We start from the raw sequence: 16,601 nt of genomic DNA, 5'->3' as shown, positions 1-16,601 counted from the left end.
GTTACGCCACTGTTTGCATGCATGTTAGCAAACAGTGGGGTCCTTTTCAGGATCAATGGAATGGGTTTATAGGTGAGAACAATGTTAACAAATAAAGGCTGCAGGTGTACTTCAGGGTCCAAACTTCAACCCGGCAACGCCGGATATCCAAGCTACAGTAGTACCAAGGACTCGAAATAAAAAAAAATTCCGGACATTGCTCTGTTGTGATAAAAGGCAAATCCCTGTGTTACCATGAGTCAAACAAGATTCTGTGTGTTCAAAATTGTGTTTTAAAAAAGTACTGAGCAGGTGGACTAGTACACTATAGAATTCAATAGCTGAAGACAAAAGAAACAAGGCAATAGGAAGAAATAATAAAACCTATTATATTTGGATGAGGTTGTATCTCCTGTAGAGTGTTTAAAAAGTGAGTGCTGTATTGTGAATATTGTAACTGGGTTCCTATGTTCAACTGAAGAAATAAGACTCTTGTCAATATGAATCAAAATCGTGGTATGTGGCTTTATGGAGAAGGTGTGACGCTCAGACAAAGAAGGATAACTTGCTATTACATGTACTTCTTAATACTAATTTCTTGCACTGCTGATCAAGTCCTCCTGCTCACCTTTGTGTCTTCCAGCTGATTCTCCAGTCCCCTAGAAATCTGTACTGCTTCCTTTTCTTGCTCTTTAGCATCTTCCAAAGCTTCGGACAGCTGTTGCTTTTCTTTCTGTAATATACATTTATCAGTATTCCTATATTATTATTACATGTATCAGTTTTATTACCATCTATGTTATCCCATAATAATTTTATCATTACATGCTTGGTAATAATATCCTCGTCGTAACACAGCAACTCACTGTGATGTAAAATGTATGTACCAGAGAGCAATAAGGACAGGTCTATAGCAATCATTGATGTCTAAGGCACCAGCATGAAATTCCCGTAAATTCTGTAACCTCAATTTATAGTGTCAATTACATATATTTCTATTAGGCTAACTACAGGTACCTATAATGTAGTAGAAACAGAGTGAGCAGGTGCCAAGACTTGAACTACCTGCACCCAGAATATAATGTAATCTCAGACAGGGCCGTAACTAGACTTTTTGGTGCCCTGTGCCAAAGAGAGCATTGTCCCACTACCCCATTTTTAAAATAGGGACATAAGTTAGTGCACCTGTAATAGGGCCGAGGGCCATGGCCTCATGGGGAAGGGCCAGAGAAAGTCAGGAGATGCTGGGGATAAAAGAAGAGGAAGCTACAAGTGAGACTAATAACAAACAGCAAAATTGACAGGCCCAAACAGCACCCCCTGCCCTGGCACAGGTACCACCACCCTAGTTATAGCCCTGATCTCAGGATAGGACCAATCAAAAAAGAATAAATAATAATAATAATAATAAAAATAATAAACACGCCTACATTGGTGCTAGTGTGTCGAGAGAACAAATTCAGTGAAGCAAATGTAAAGCAGGTCCAGTGTGGTTAGAACCCTTTAGGACAGAGATGTCAAAGGTATTAGTTCGACATACTGTACCTGCTTTATAATCCACAGCAACCAATCAGATGTTTGCTTTCATTATCAGTTAACTGTTTACATAACATGAATGGATTGGTTGCTATTGGTTATTGCATTTATTCTGCAGTTATGTGTGCAATGATGTGCATAAACGTACCTGAAATATCTATATTACCACTGCTTTAGTATATGCCAAACATGCAAACTGTTTACAAGTGAGATATTTTGTTAAAATATTATTATTCACATCACTACAATCCATCCATATTTGCTATCTTATGATATCCAGGTGTATAGCATTGATGTAAATATACTTATGTTGATTTACTTGCCTCAGTCTTCTTCAGCCTCTCTTTAACCCTGTCATTGTCCTCATGAAGCTCATTAATATCCTGCTGAAGATCTGTTATTTTGGCTTCTAGTTGATGTATCTTTCGTTTCAGTTCTTCATTCTCTTGCAATAAACTTTTTGCTCTATGTTCACATACAATTTTTATTTCATTTGCTTCATTTTTCTGACAAGCGATATCACTCCCATTCTGTGGGGAAAAAAGGTCAGATTTATTCCCCTGCTAGGCAGAATCAGAACACTAGTCATATGGCAATGTAATTCTAATCATTCTAATCTACCTAGGGTTGCCTACCCTCCCGATTCAGCCAGGAACCTCCCGATAAATGGGTGCAGCTCCCAGCCTCCCAGAAAAGCAGGCAAACCTCCCAACTGCTGCCAATCCCCCCAAACCCCCCTCCACCCTGCACGAATACCTGTTAAACCCCCGAAGTGGGGGGGGGGGCGGTGATGCGGTTTTGATTTTGGCCCTGCTTCCTGCTTCATAATGCCTGTTTTATCAGCATTGTGTAGCGGGGACGGGGGCAAATGGACTCAATCGCATGGCCCCGCCCGTCACGCCAACAAATTACATCTGCCCGTCCGACAACGCAACTCTTTTGCCGGCTACGCCTCCTGTCCTGCCGATTTGGCTGCTCCCTCCTGGAAGGAGCAGCCAGATAGTCGGCAAGTATGATATATATATATATATATATATATATATATATATATATATACACACACACAGTGTACCTGGAAAGTGTTCACAACGCTTCACTTTTTCCACATTTTGTTATGTTACAGCCTTATTCCAAAATTCTGAATAAATTCGTTTTTGTCTTCAAAATTCAACACACAATACCCCATAATGACAATGTGTAAAAATTTTTTGAGATTGTTGCAAATGTAATAAAAACAAAACAAAAACAAAACACTAAGAAATCACATGTACATAAGTATTCACTGCCTTTGCCTTGAAGCTCAAAATTGAGTTCAGGTGCATTTTGTTTCCACTGATCATCCTTGACATGTTCCTACAACTTAATTGGAGTCCACCTGTGGTAAATTCAGTTGATTGGACATGATTTTGAATACACCTGTCTATATAAAGGTCCCACACTTGACAGTGCATGTTAGAGCACAAACCAAGCCAAACCAAGCCCAAGGAATTGACTGTAGATCTCCAAGACCGGATTGTCTCGAGGCACAAATCTGGGGAAGGGTACAGAGAAATATCTGCTGCTTTGAAGGTCCCAATGAGCACAGTGGCCTCCATCATCCGTAAATGGAAGAAGTTCGGAACCACCAGGACTCTTCCTAGAGTTGGCCGACCGTCTAAACTGAGCGATCGGGGGAGAAGGGCCCTAGCTAGTCAGGGAGGTGACCAAGAACCCGATGGTCACTCTGTCAGAGCTACAACATTCCTCTGTGGAGAGAGGAGAACCTTCCAGAAGGACAACCATCTCTGCAGCAATCCACCAATCAGGCCTGTATGATAGAGTGGCCAGACAGAAGCCACTCCTTAGTAAAAAGAACATGGCAGCCCATCTGGAGTTTACCAAAATGCACCTGAAGGACTCTCAGACCATGAGAGACAAAGATTGAACTCTTTGGCGTGAATGCCAGGTGTAAAGTTTGGAGTAAACCAGGCACCAGTTATCTCCAGGCCAATACCATCCCTACAGTGAAGCATTGTGGTGGCAGCATCATGCTGTGGGGGTGTTTTTCAGCGGCAGGAACTGGGAGACTAGTCAGGGGAGAGGGAAAGATGAATGCAGCAATGTACAGAGACATCCTGGATAAAACCTGCTCGAGAGCGCTCTTGACCTCAGAGTGGGACGACGGTTCATCTTTCAGCACGAAAACGACCCTAAGCACACAGCCAAGATATCAAAGGAGTGGCTTCAGGACAACTCTGTGAATGTCCTTGAGTGGCCCAGCCAGAGCCCAGACTTGAATCCAATTGAACATCTCTGGAGAGATCTGAAAATGACTGTGCACCGACGCTTCCCATCCAACCTGATGAGCTTGAGAGATGCTGCAAACCGGAATGGGCGAAACTGCCCAAAGATAGGTGTGCCAAGCTTGTGGCATCATATTCAAAAATACTTGAGGCTGTAATTGCTGCCAAAGGTGCATCAACAAAGTATTGAGCAAAGGTTGTGAGTACTTATGTACATGTGATTTCTTCGGGTTTTTTTTGTTTTTTTTAATACATTTGCAAAAATTTTTACACGTTGTCATTATGGGTAATGTGTGTAGAATTTTGAGGACAAAAATGAATTTATTCCATTTTGGAATAAGGCTGTAACGTAACAAAATGTGGTAAAAGTGAAGCGTTGTGAATACTTTCCGGATGGAGAGAGAGAGAGAGAGAGAGAGAGAGAGAGAGAGAGAGAGAGTGTGTGTATATATATATATATACACATATATACACATAAAATATATATATATATATATACACACATACATATATATATATATATATATATATATATATACATACATACACACACACACACACGCACAGATGCTCCACCACGAGTAACAATTTGTATATAGTAGCAAATTAAAGTGACAAATTTAAGAGAAAAAAAAAATCACAAAGCGTGGCTAGGTCGCAACACAGCCATTTTGAGAGCCAAATTTGGCCATATGGCTAGATTTTAGGAAAGGTGTATGAATAACAGGTGAAGTGAATAACATGGATTCTCTCGTTACAATGGCACCTGTCAAGGGTTGGGATATATTAGGCAGCAAGTGAACAGACAGTTCTTGATGTTGATGTGTTTGAGGCAGAAAAACTGGGCAAGGGCTAGAGATCAGAGCAACCTTGACAAGAGACAAATTGTGATAGCTAGACAGCTGGGTCAAAGCATCTCCAAAACATCAGGTCTTGTGTGGTGTTCCTGGTATGCAGTGGTTAGTACCTACCAAAAATGGTCCAAGGAAAGACAACTGATGAACCGGTGACATAGGTGCTCAAGGCTCATTGATGCACATGAGTAGCGAAGCCTAGCCAGTCTGATCCTGTCCAACAGAAGAGCTACTATAGCACAAATTGCTGAAATTTTTTAATGCTGTCTACGATAGAAAGGTGTCAGAACACACAGTGTATCGCAACTTGCTATGTATGGGGCAGCGTACCTGCAGACTGGTCAGAGTGCCCATGCTGATCCTTGACCACTGCCAAAAATGCCTACAATGGGCACATGAGTGTCAGAACTGGACCACGGAGCTATGGAAGAAGGTAGCCTGGTCTGCTGATAATCGGGTCGCAATCCCAGCCGATCCAAAGATTGAGCAATTCTCCAAGAGCCGCCAGCCACCCCAGCCATGGCCACCTACTTACACAGTGAATTGGGCATTACAGGTGGCCGATGAAGCGATTCCCATTGAATCGCGTCATTATGGCCCTGCCCCACTTTTCACAATGCCAGTAATCACTTCAGCCGCACCACACCTCCTGCAGTGCCAACCTGGCTGCCTCCTCCCGGAAGGGGAAGCCCAGAGGTCAGCAAGTATGCTAAAAATGGAGCATAGATGATATAGATATTTACCCAACGTTTTGTCAATATATATATTACTACAGATGGTTGCGGCTTCTTGACATACTTATGCCTTGACAAAGGTCTGTAATATGACTGAAACGTCAGACTTTGTACTTTTGACACTGGTCGTATGTAATAAATAATCTGTTTTTTACTGCAATGGTGAGTGTCCTCCCATCTTCTTTTTTATTTATTTATAATTATATTATATCTATCTATATATACTTATACTGGAATACTCAGCACTAAGACATTCAAATGCAGCTTTCGCATGTGCCCTCCTTTAAGATAATAACAGTATGCAGAGGTATAGGCGGCACTCACACTCGGGTAATCATCAAGTAATAGGACACGGAATCACTGCTTATCAGCGTCAACATTTCAATTCTAAATATTATTTAGAATTGAAACGTTGACCCTGACAAGTGGTGATCCGTGTATATATTTGTGTGTGTGCACGCACGTGTGTGTGTGTATAATGTGTACATATATATATATATATATATATATATATATATATATATATACACACACACACACAAAGTAATGAGCTGACTCAAATCGCTTTTTCCATCCCCTGACTTTAATCAATAATGCTATACTCAGGGGAGAAGTGATGAATATGTCGACACTGAATATGTTAGCCAATATATCATCGGAAGAATGTCGACAGCACGATGCAGACACTGTTGTAATGTTGGTTAAAGAATTTTAACCGCATTGACATAACTTTATACATGAAGCATTACTATCATTATTACAGTTATAATGCCGACAACGTTAAAATGCCTTAATTGACATTACAACCATGTCTGCATTCTGTCATTGCCATTCTTTCAACGACATATTGACTGGAGACATATTGACAGTCTACAAAACATATGTATTCCGTGTCAGGGAAACAACATTCCCCATTGAAAGTTATACACGTTGCAACCAGATTGCAGCTTTAATTTTTCCAGAATTAACAAAATGAAAACCAACTTCTGATTGATACTATTAATACAATCTTTGCTGACGTTGCCTTGTGGAATAGCGTTTATAAATGATACCAAGTATTTTTCTGGTTGGAAAAATTAAAGCACCGATTTGATACCAGCTGAAGCAACCTGGGGTCTATTTATGAAGCAGTAAAAAGTGTTGAGAAGTGGACCAGTGGAGAAGTTGCCCATAGCAACCAATCAACTTTCAAGTAATCATTTATCAGTCTATAAAATAATAGTTAGGAGCTGGCTGATTGGTTGCTAAGGGCAACTTCTCCACACTTTTCACTGCTTGATAAATAGACCCCTTAGAGACGTATTGTGGTTCCCAACCCACGAGTTAAGAAACTCTGATTTAAGTAAATTGTCCTGTTGATTGAATTTCTCCATGAACTGGAAGTTGCACAGTGTCTGCTATGACCCACATGGAAAAGTGTCTCTCAAGTTCAAGCACAGATAACAATGCAAATCTGTCTGAGATAATGACACCCCTCTCCTCTCCTAAACAGAACAACAAAGGAAAGTTGAAGCCTCGTGGCTCCTTACAGCAGCTTTGTCAGCAGAAAAGCATAGTAATGGGTTAAGCAAATACATAAACAATGAAAATGTTTCCTTTAATGCTTGACCTGCTCCAAATGTGAGCTGGACGGGCATTATACAAAGAACAGGAAGAGGGCCAAGACGAGGTAATTAGGAGGTGTATGAGAGTGCTTACAGTGAGATCTTGTTTGTCAGCATTGCTGAGAATCAGTGGATTGCATTTAGACAACGCTACATGGGCTACAGAAAGGCCTTTAGGGGAAGCCACTAACTCAATCTTTTTGCATTGCAAGAATTCAACATATGTAGTAACTTCTATCGGAATTTCAAGTCACAACAATGTAAAGAATACAGACGTTAATTTATACTGCTCATTTGTGCGGGATTATACTGTAATAACCAACATCCAAATGGTAAATTAATGGAATATAGTTGACTTTTCTAACATAGGCACAGGCTTCAATCACAACTGTGTGCAGCCCTCGTAGCTCTGGAATTATATGCTTGGTGTATTAGTTTACCAGCTTAGATAAACATGTGAAGAGTCTGCAGGAGGGAACTTTTTAGACACATATTGGGGCAAATGTACTAAGATCTGGAAAGTGATAAATTGGAGAGTGATAAACTACTAATCAATCAGCTCCTGTAATTTTTCAAACACGGTGCCCGCTCTGCGCACCATGCAGCCTTATTATTTCTTCCCTCTCCGAGGTCCTGCGTCGAGGGCAGTGGCGGTTCTAGGTGCGGGCTAACAGGGACATCGCCCGGAGCGCCGACACCTAGAGGGCGCCACTGAGTCCCCCCCCCCCACCGAAAAAAAAACAGAAAGGAAAAAAAAAAAAATGCGCTGGTCCAATCCCCCCCCAGCCCCCAGCCGCCGCTGCCGGGAGGCTGCATTTACCGGGCGCCCGCTGATATTTGTTATCAGCAGGCACCCAGCTCCCTTCCTGCAGCGCAGCTGAAAGCCGGAGATCACTCCTGAGCTCTGGCTTCCGGCAGAGAGAGAGTACTATGGGAGGGACGACATGATGTCATGACGTCTCCCCATAGATCCGAGGAGCCGCCGTCGGACCAGAAGGCAGCGGCAGCAGAAGCAGGAGCGCGGCTAAAGGTAAAAGCCGCCGTCGGACCAGAAGGCAGCGGCAGCAGAAGCAGGAGCGCGGCTAAAGGTAAGTATTGTGGGTTTTTTTTTTTTTTCTTACAGTCGGAAGCACCAGCACTAGGGGGCATTACTACTGGGGGACAACTATAGGGGGCATTACTACTAGTGGGCACTACTACAGGGGGCATTATTTCTGGGGACATTACTACAGTGGGCACTACTATAGGGGGCATTACTAATGGGGGCAGTACTACTGGGGAGCATTACTAATGGGGGCAGTACTACTGGGGGGCAGTACTAATGGGGGCAGTACTAATGGGGGCAGTACTAATGGGGGCAGTACTAATGGGGGCAGTACTACTGGGGAGCATTACTACTGGGGGGCATTACTAATGGGGGCATTACTAATGGGGGCATTACTAATGGGGGGATTACTACTGGGGAGCATTACTAATGGGGAGCATTACTAATGGGGAGCATTACTAATGGGGCAGTACTACTGCGAAGCATTACTAATGGGGGGATTACTAATGGGTGGATTACTACTGAGGGAACTACAATAAGGGACATTACTACTGGCATTACTACTGTGGGCACTACTAATGGGGGCATTACTACTGTGGGCACTACTATAGGGGGCATTACTACTGTGGGCACTACTATTGGGCAGCACAGATGGTGTAATGGTTAGCGTTACTGCCTCACAGCACTGAGGTCGTTGGTTCGATACCCACTACGGCCCTAACTGTGTGGAGTTTGTATATTCTCCCTGTGCTTGCGTGGGTTTCCTCCGAGTACTCCGGTTTCCTCCCACACTCCAAAAATATACTAGTAGGTTAATTGGCTCCTAACAAAATTACCCCTAGTGTGTATGTGTGTGTGATAGGGAATATAGAGTGCAAGCTCCACTGGGGCAGGGACTGATGTGAATGGCCAAATATGTAAATATATGTAAATATGTAAAGCGCTGCGCTGCGCTGTAAAGCGCTGCGGAAAATGTGTGCGCTATATAAATAACTGGTAATAAATAAAATAATAAATAAATAGGGGGCATTACTAATTGGGGAATTACTACTGTGGAGCTTTATTACTGGGGGAACTACTATAGGAGGCATTACCACTGGGGGTACTACTAATGGGGGCACTGCATGGGGGGACCACTACTGGGGCCATTGTGTAAGGGGCACCACTGCTGTGGGCCTTGTGTATAAGATACACAAATTTTGGCATTATATAAAAGGGGCACCACTTTGTGTCATAACATAAGGGACTACTGTGTGGTGTAATTTGAATTGGGGATAATGTATTATAAAGGTAATTACTGTGTGTGGCACAATGTATTATACAGGTTATTACTGCATATAGCATAATGTGTTATACAGGGCATTACTGTGTGTTGCATAATGTGTTATAAAGGGCATTACTGCGTGTGGCATAATGTGTTATAAAGGGCATTACTGCGTTTGGTATAATGTGTTATAAAGGGCATTACTGCGTGTGGTATAATGTTTTATAAAGGCCATTACTGCGTGTGGCATAATGTTATGTTATCTAAGAAAAGTTCTTGCTTTTTTTTTTGGGGGGGGGGACGCAACTGGGAACTTTCGCCCTGAGCTCCACAATGTCTAGAACCGGCCCTGGTCGAGGGTCTCAGCCCTGCACAAAACATCGGAAAATGGCTGCTGGTGTTTTGCGCATGCGCAGTAAGGAAGTTGCCGGGAAAAAGGCGGCCGTGCCATTTCCCTGGCGACCTGCACATGCGCAGTAGACTCTGGGCACAGACTAGTGCCCAGAGCCTACTGATGCCACGGTCGACGGCGAGACGTGTCAGTCTGCTGCCGGCCACCGTGGAGAGAGGAGGGAGCCTCGGACGGGCCTGAGCTTAGTACATCTGCCCCATAGTGTCTCAGTTACAGTTTGGTGGGAGTTGACCCTGCTAGAAGACTATAAGATGTGATTGTACAGTTTGGCAAAATTATATTGTAATGCTGGGGTAGGCTAAATCTAAATTGCAGTGTAAAAAATGCTGTCCATTATGTGCCTGCTACAACCAAGAAGTCAATATTTTTCCATCATACAAAGAGAAAATTGCACCTGCACCCCCTAGTATTATATTTACAGGTAGGAGCGCATGGATGTTATCTTAACTGTAAATGAGACTCACCGCATTTTTTAGGGTAAGCAAATTTTAGACCTATAGCCCAATTCCCCTGGAGTGGAAGAACCGGGATGGGCAAGCTTAACTTTAAAGCAATGAAGTCCTGCACATTGAAATTTAACACATCCCTAATGCTGAAAAAGCAACCCAATGAAACTTGGCCACATCCCCAGATAGGCACCCTAAGTGGCATATCTAGTAATGATGGGGACACCAGCAGCACTATTCCAGCCTCTTCTGGTTGGCTGTTTGTGCAATGACCCCTCCAGCTGATAGCATTTCATTCATTATGGTTGTGGCTATATTACATCAAGTTTCTTATTGTTTATTTCCGTTTGAATCAGAAAAGATCCCCATCAGATTTAAAAAGCAGTAAATGACGGATATGAGGATGTTTGTAAGTCCTTCCATTTTATATGGAAAATACAGCTTTCACATTATCTAATACGTTAATAACACTATAAAGACACTATTCAATACACAGGATACAACACCACATTATCTTCTGTTACAAATAGGACAATTTTACATTCACATTTCTAATTAACACTGTCAAGCCACGCCTCTATTCTACAGTTGTGCATAAGTAAAGTATACATATTTGCAAAATGTATTAATACATTGCTACGGTTTCTGAACAGATGAATTTAGTTTCTTCCACAGATTATACAGTCCAGTCCTTCCCCAAGTACCTTAAAGTTGCAATACCACCTTCCATCATCTCCTAATGAGTTGCTCTGTGCAGTGGCCTTTCCCTGGGCTCTATGGTTAATTTCACAGCCCCAGATGTAAACAGTAACTGTGTGATGTTTTGAAGGTGAGGAGGGCCCATAGGAAACCCCAATCACTGTCATTGCAATTCTCAATGCTCTTTCTATTCACACCCTTGTGGTTCATCACTTCCAGGGCCGGATTTAGGGCCACATGGGCCTGGAGCTGAAAATGATCAAGGGCCTATACTGAGAAGGAGAGGAGCTGTAACCAGTGCCGTGTGGGTGTGTCCAGAGTCGTGTGGGTGTGGCCACTGCTGTGTGGGTGTGAACAGAGCCAAGTGCATGTGTACACCCCACACACTATCAGCCCCACTGTCTTCCTATATACATAAAAATAGAAAAATTACAAAATTGTGAGAAAACTAGAAAAACAATTTTAATACTTTATGGCTGACTGTGTGACTAGCTGATGGACCGATTTTTATATGGAGGCCTGGAGCTGTAGCTCCATCCACCCCATTGTTAATCTATAAAAAGTACAGAAGGAGAAGGAGAAGGGAAGGTGTAGAAGGACAGAACCTTGTGGGGCCATGATATGAAAGGGATAGTGAAGGGGGTGGATGTAGACACAGTTGGAGATGTAAATTGCTTTATAAAGCCTAAGGGAGGGGAGTTTTTTTGCAGGAGGAGGGGGAGGTAAACAGTGTGAAATGCTGCTGTGAGGTCAAGTAGTATATGTATAAAGAAGTGATCTTTGAATTTAATCATGAGGAGGACATCAATGCTTGCACCCACTAATATAACTACCGCCTGTACAGTAGCTATGGGTCTGCCCTCCTCTCCCCTCTCTCTCATTTCCTGGCTCCAAAGCTGCACCCTTTGCTGTGGGGGTAGTTGTTTCACAACTGCAAGTGCATAAAAGATTGACACAGGCGATGCAGACATGAGACAGACAGAAATGATGGTGAAAGGTTAAAACTTAGAGGGTAAAGCTTAGACAATGGGAACTAGTGAACTGGAAATGGAGATTGGGAGAGAAGCTGCTGTGTAAGATATGTAAATATGTAATTAGTATATTACAGTGATAGCCACTGTGTGGGGATGAGGCAGAGAACCCCTTGAAAATATTGCTATGGACCCTAGTAATTTCTAGTAACACCCCCCTGTATGGGAGCCAACATTCACAGACGACAGTGGTGAGTGATGGAACAGCTATTGTGGAAACAATGTTATACAATTAGTAGAAAGTACTGCAAGTACATATGTTACATAAGGCAATTTAACATGGCATGCAGTACATAGGGGCCTTCTGAGTTTATCAAAGTATTTTATTCATTCACAGGCTACGCACTACATTGGAGTAATGGATCAGGGCAACAAATACATTGATCACTTCGTGTCAGAACAAAGACACATGCTGTAAGGTTTATTACCCAGGGGATAAACAAACATGTGTGGTCAAACGCATTCAGCATACCTGGAATTTAAAAAGTATGTGAGTAATGTAAACCAGCCATAGCAGTAATCCCTGAAACAGGACGGTCTAGTTGCTTAGAAGGAGCGGTGTGACTAGGATGCAGAAAGCAGTCACACTGATATACTGGACATATACTGCTAACCCCTAGACAGACGCCCAACATTAAATATACACTAACACAATAACTTTACTGTTAGGCCTCATACATAAAAACTATGCTAAGCACTCTCTCCACAGTACTTGGGATTTTATTTAACATTCTTTATACCATTCTGTATACCATTTCCCATCAAGAAAACCTGTAACTACTTAAAACTTCCAATTTTAGTTGAAACTAGGGGTGAGCGGGTTCGGTTTTACTCGGATTTACTCGGATCTTTAAACAGCATTTTATTGGCTATCGCCTATCATGTGTTTTGGATAGCCAATATAATAAATCCGAATTTGCGGTAAAGTGGCGATAAGATCAGAGTAAAACCGAGCCTGCACATCCCTAGTTGAAACCACATTAAAACAATATTATGTTAAATCAACCACACACTGACCGCCCCCCTTCACCCTGCCCTTTTCTAGAATAGTAATTTGCTGGAATTCCCTCCACTAGAGAATTTCACCTGCTCTATTTCAAATAGTCCCTGAATTAAAGTTCAGCTAGGATCTCTGCCAGTCATTTTCCAATCTGCTCAAGTCTCTTTGAAGTAGTTAGAGATCCAACACAGGAATTCCAAGGCTTTCGGTTAGAGACACAACTTTGGAACAGGAACGTTCTATATAAAGTGGATGGTGGAGGTTCCTACCATGGTATTATTATTGGGAAGAGAGGTTTTTAGTAAAGTTCTTAAAAATAGTGAAAAACTTGTTTATGGGGCTTATTTATCAAGGTTATCACTTCCCATAAATCACGCGGAGACAGTAGATTCTGCATGATTTGTGTATCCCTGCAATGTAGCAAAGCTAAATAACATAGTATACCATCATCCCCATTTCTCACAATGAGATCTGCAGTTTGGTGCAGATTATGAATCTGCGTAACACTTCGCTTTTCATAGACTGGCACAGGTAGCTAACTCCATCTTCAGATGGTGTAAGTCAATTTGTTACTGTGGAGACATGATCACCTCACTGATTATTTCATGAATATGGGAGAGGAGCATGGAAGTTTACTGTGTGAAAGCAATAGCCATCATTTTGCTGCCAATATCTTGTCTGAGACATGCTACTATTGGAGCTGGGGTCTGGGAAGGGTTGTTTGTTTAACAGTCCTAAAAAATCTTAGTAGACAACTGTATGACATGGGTCCTTGCTTCTGGGCCCCATAGAACATCATCCCCTGTACCTGCACCCACTATAGCCATCTACCCATGTCTGTTGGGACATACCACCCAAACTTCCAACCCGATGTCCTGCGATGGCAAGACAAAGCCCTGAAATCATGACCCACGGCAGGTATGTTTTATTGTATATGCACTGGCCTAAAGCATGCTCAGAGGACTGCTGAACAGTCAACTAGAGAATTTATAATTGCTTTGACTTAAATTAAACAAAAAACACTCCATATATTTAATGCTTATTATTTTACTCAGTAATACACAGCCTTTGATGTAGAATAATGTCAGCTAGTGGCTTTACTTTCTCTTCAAACCATAAAGGTCATACCTACAAAAGACCGATTTCATGCTAAGTGGAATTAAGAAACTGCTTTTGGAATGGAAAAGAAACACAGATTTTTTCCATAAATTATATAGAATAAGATAAGATATTAATGAGAATCTCCTTAGTGGATGAAAAAATGTATCAGAAGCCATTAATTACGCTATAGAGTCAATAACATTATTGTCCTTCACCAAACAGGAAGATAAAATGACTTGTTAAAATATGCTAATGAACGTGTCAAAGCAGTTATTCAGCAATTCAAGCCTCATTGTAGCATCAATGCTATTTTAGGAGACAAAATGAAGAACGCTAACATCGCAGCCCCCTCTCTGCCTGCAACTATTCTTTCTATATGAAGAGAGTGGTGACTGGCTCATTTGTTTTGGAGTCTAACAATGTAAATTACATGACACATATTTAATCAGACGATCTTCTTTTCTCTGAAATTACAATCAAATGTTACTAATTAGTAAGCACTCTGCTGTAGGCTGGCCTTTGTTTATATGCTAAAGCGTCCGAGGCCGGACAAGCAGCTTTATCCTCTGTTCCGCTTCTCACCCAAACAACTTTCACACACATTTTAAAGATGCAACTACTGTATGAGTGCAGTTAGCATTCTCAATAAATTCTGCACATGACTGGCAGTAAAGAATAAGCTGCACTTTAGGAAACCAAAACATGAATTTAAACATGAATTAATATACACAGCGTGATATGTGTATATTTCTTTTTAATGTGTAACTAAATATAAAATATATTTGACAAATATGCGCTAGAAACAATTATAAAGTCAAAATTAATTAGAAAAGTTTATATTAAAATATAAATCAATATATGAGGGGATGCAGGAGAAGAGAATGGACTTAGGGCCTGACTCAGAAATTGAAGCTAATTCAGCCCCGCTGCGTCCTTGTACTCAGCAGCTGTGCGAAATGATGAAAAAAAGCGTATAAAGTAAAAAGTCGCTCGTTGCCAGCTTCTCTGATCTGCCGCTGTATCCAAGGACGCAGCATCGGATCACCTACATGACCATTGGGCATCTGAATAACCCTCAGGTTACTCAGGATGTCCGGTGAAATCCCGCTGCCAGGCCCAGTGAAGCTGCATCCAAGGACGCAGCAACTGGCTTCAACATGCCCAGAGAACGGGACTGACACCCCCCTGTTTTCTGGAAAACTCCCCATCAACAACCCCAAACACCAGCCGCATGTCAGTGATGCTACGAATTTTGGGGCACTGCGACCTACGTCGCAGAACCAGGTCTGCACACGTGCAGTGTAGCTCGTGCGTATGCACAAATCATTAAACATTGGAGATTTCTGTAAATATTGGATTTACGTAAATCTCTAATTCAGGCCCTTAGCCCATTAGGAATAGGCTTTTATCACAAGAAATGCTCTTTTTTTAGGGACATGGCCTGAATTGTTATTTTATATAGTGTGTTTCTATTTTTATTATCATCATTTATAAATGTATCCATTTTGCTTTGACTAAACATTTGTGTTGGTGTCCACGACACATGTAGTCATAAATGTTATTTACATTTCTAAAAATGTTTGTTTGGCAATACATTTTTTTTTACTTAGCATAATATGGCGCAATAGATACAATAATGACCTGAGTGTAACTTATCAGTGTATACAATAACCAACAGTTTTGGCAGATTAGCACAATTAAGTAGGAGAAAGAGTAGCCTGGGAAAACCCCTCCCATGCTAGCCAAATGGCTAGTGTCACCCCTTATTCGCAGCCTTATTCATCATACAAATATTAGTTACAGTAGGGTTTATACTTACACCTAAAGCTTACAAATAAGGCATGGAAACTGAAAATAATTGAACAACAAGGACACGCACTTATGGAGTACAGAAGGTCGCTGAGAATTTTGTGCAGTCTAGTAAAAATATGTAACATTAAATTCTTAATTAAACATTTTCCATTCCAGGATGCACACATCACGGTTCCATCAAACTTTGTTGTCTCCACTTCCGACACAGACCAAATATAAATAATTATATTTAATTAGTATACAACAGAAAAACCAGTAACTCTTTAGCAGACACAAAGAGCCACAACAAAGGCCAGGGTGAAGCACAGAAGGCAAAAAAAGACCCCCAAAAACCCCTTTCTCGGGCAGATAATCAGCACTGGATCACTGACATGGTCCCATTTCTTAGAAAGTGTAGAATGTGCTCTCATTCCTGGGAATTATCAGGTCAAAACCAACAACACTGAATGGACGGCTGAAAAGATTAGCTCATTAGACTTCAGCATAACACAATGTTCTTTACAAATGCTAAGGCCAACATTTAGATTAAAGTCAATATGATGAATAGAGAAAACTAAATGTGGAAATTGTACACATTTTCGAAGTCAACATCGCCAGCACAATATCCTTACTCTCTCATCATTTATATTTAGGACAAGGATTTCGCAGTTGTAATGGCTTCTGAATTGATAAATGGGCAATATTCTGACAATGCCTACAGACCGACAGTCGGGATTGTAAACGATCAGTGAAAAGCCAGCAAAAATGTGCTAAAAAATTCATGTTAGTGTAAAAGAAAAAAAACAAGCATGCAGCCAAAGTT

At 41.6% G+C, this 16,601-nt stretch overlaps 1 protein-coding gene across 1 annotated transcript in view; it reads right to left on the bottom strand.

The window, feature by feature from the left end:
- Nucleotides 1-16,601, bottom strand: part of CGNL1 (cingulin like 1) — a 149,347-nt gene that overhangs the window by 50,857 nt on the left and 81,889 nt on the right. Inside the window, exons 9-10 of the mRNA XM_088445190.1 lie at nt 1,839-2,045; nt 608-712 (exon numbers count right to left, since the gene is read on the bottom strand). Of these exons, the coding sequence (XP_088301316.1) occupies nt 608-712; nt 1,839-2,045 (312 nt within the window). The remainder of the gene's footprint in view (nt 1-607; nt 713-1,838; nt 2,046-16,601) is intronic.

Source organism: Taudactylus pleione, unplaced genomic scaffold, assembly GCF_031769625.1.
Source record: "Taudactylus pleione unplaced genomic scaffold, aTauple2 ptg000019l, whole genome shotgun sequence".
Taxonomy (NCBI): Eukaryota; Metazoa; Chordata; class Amphibia; order Anura; family Myobatrachidae; genus Taudactylus; species Taudactylus pleione.
Note: the sequence above shows the minus strand (reverse complement) of the source record. Positions and strands in the feature narration are given on the sequence as shown.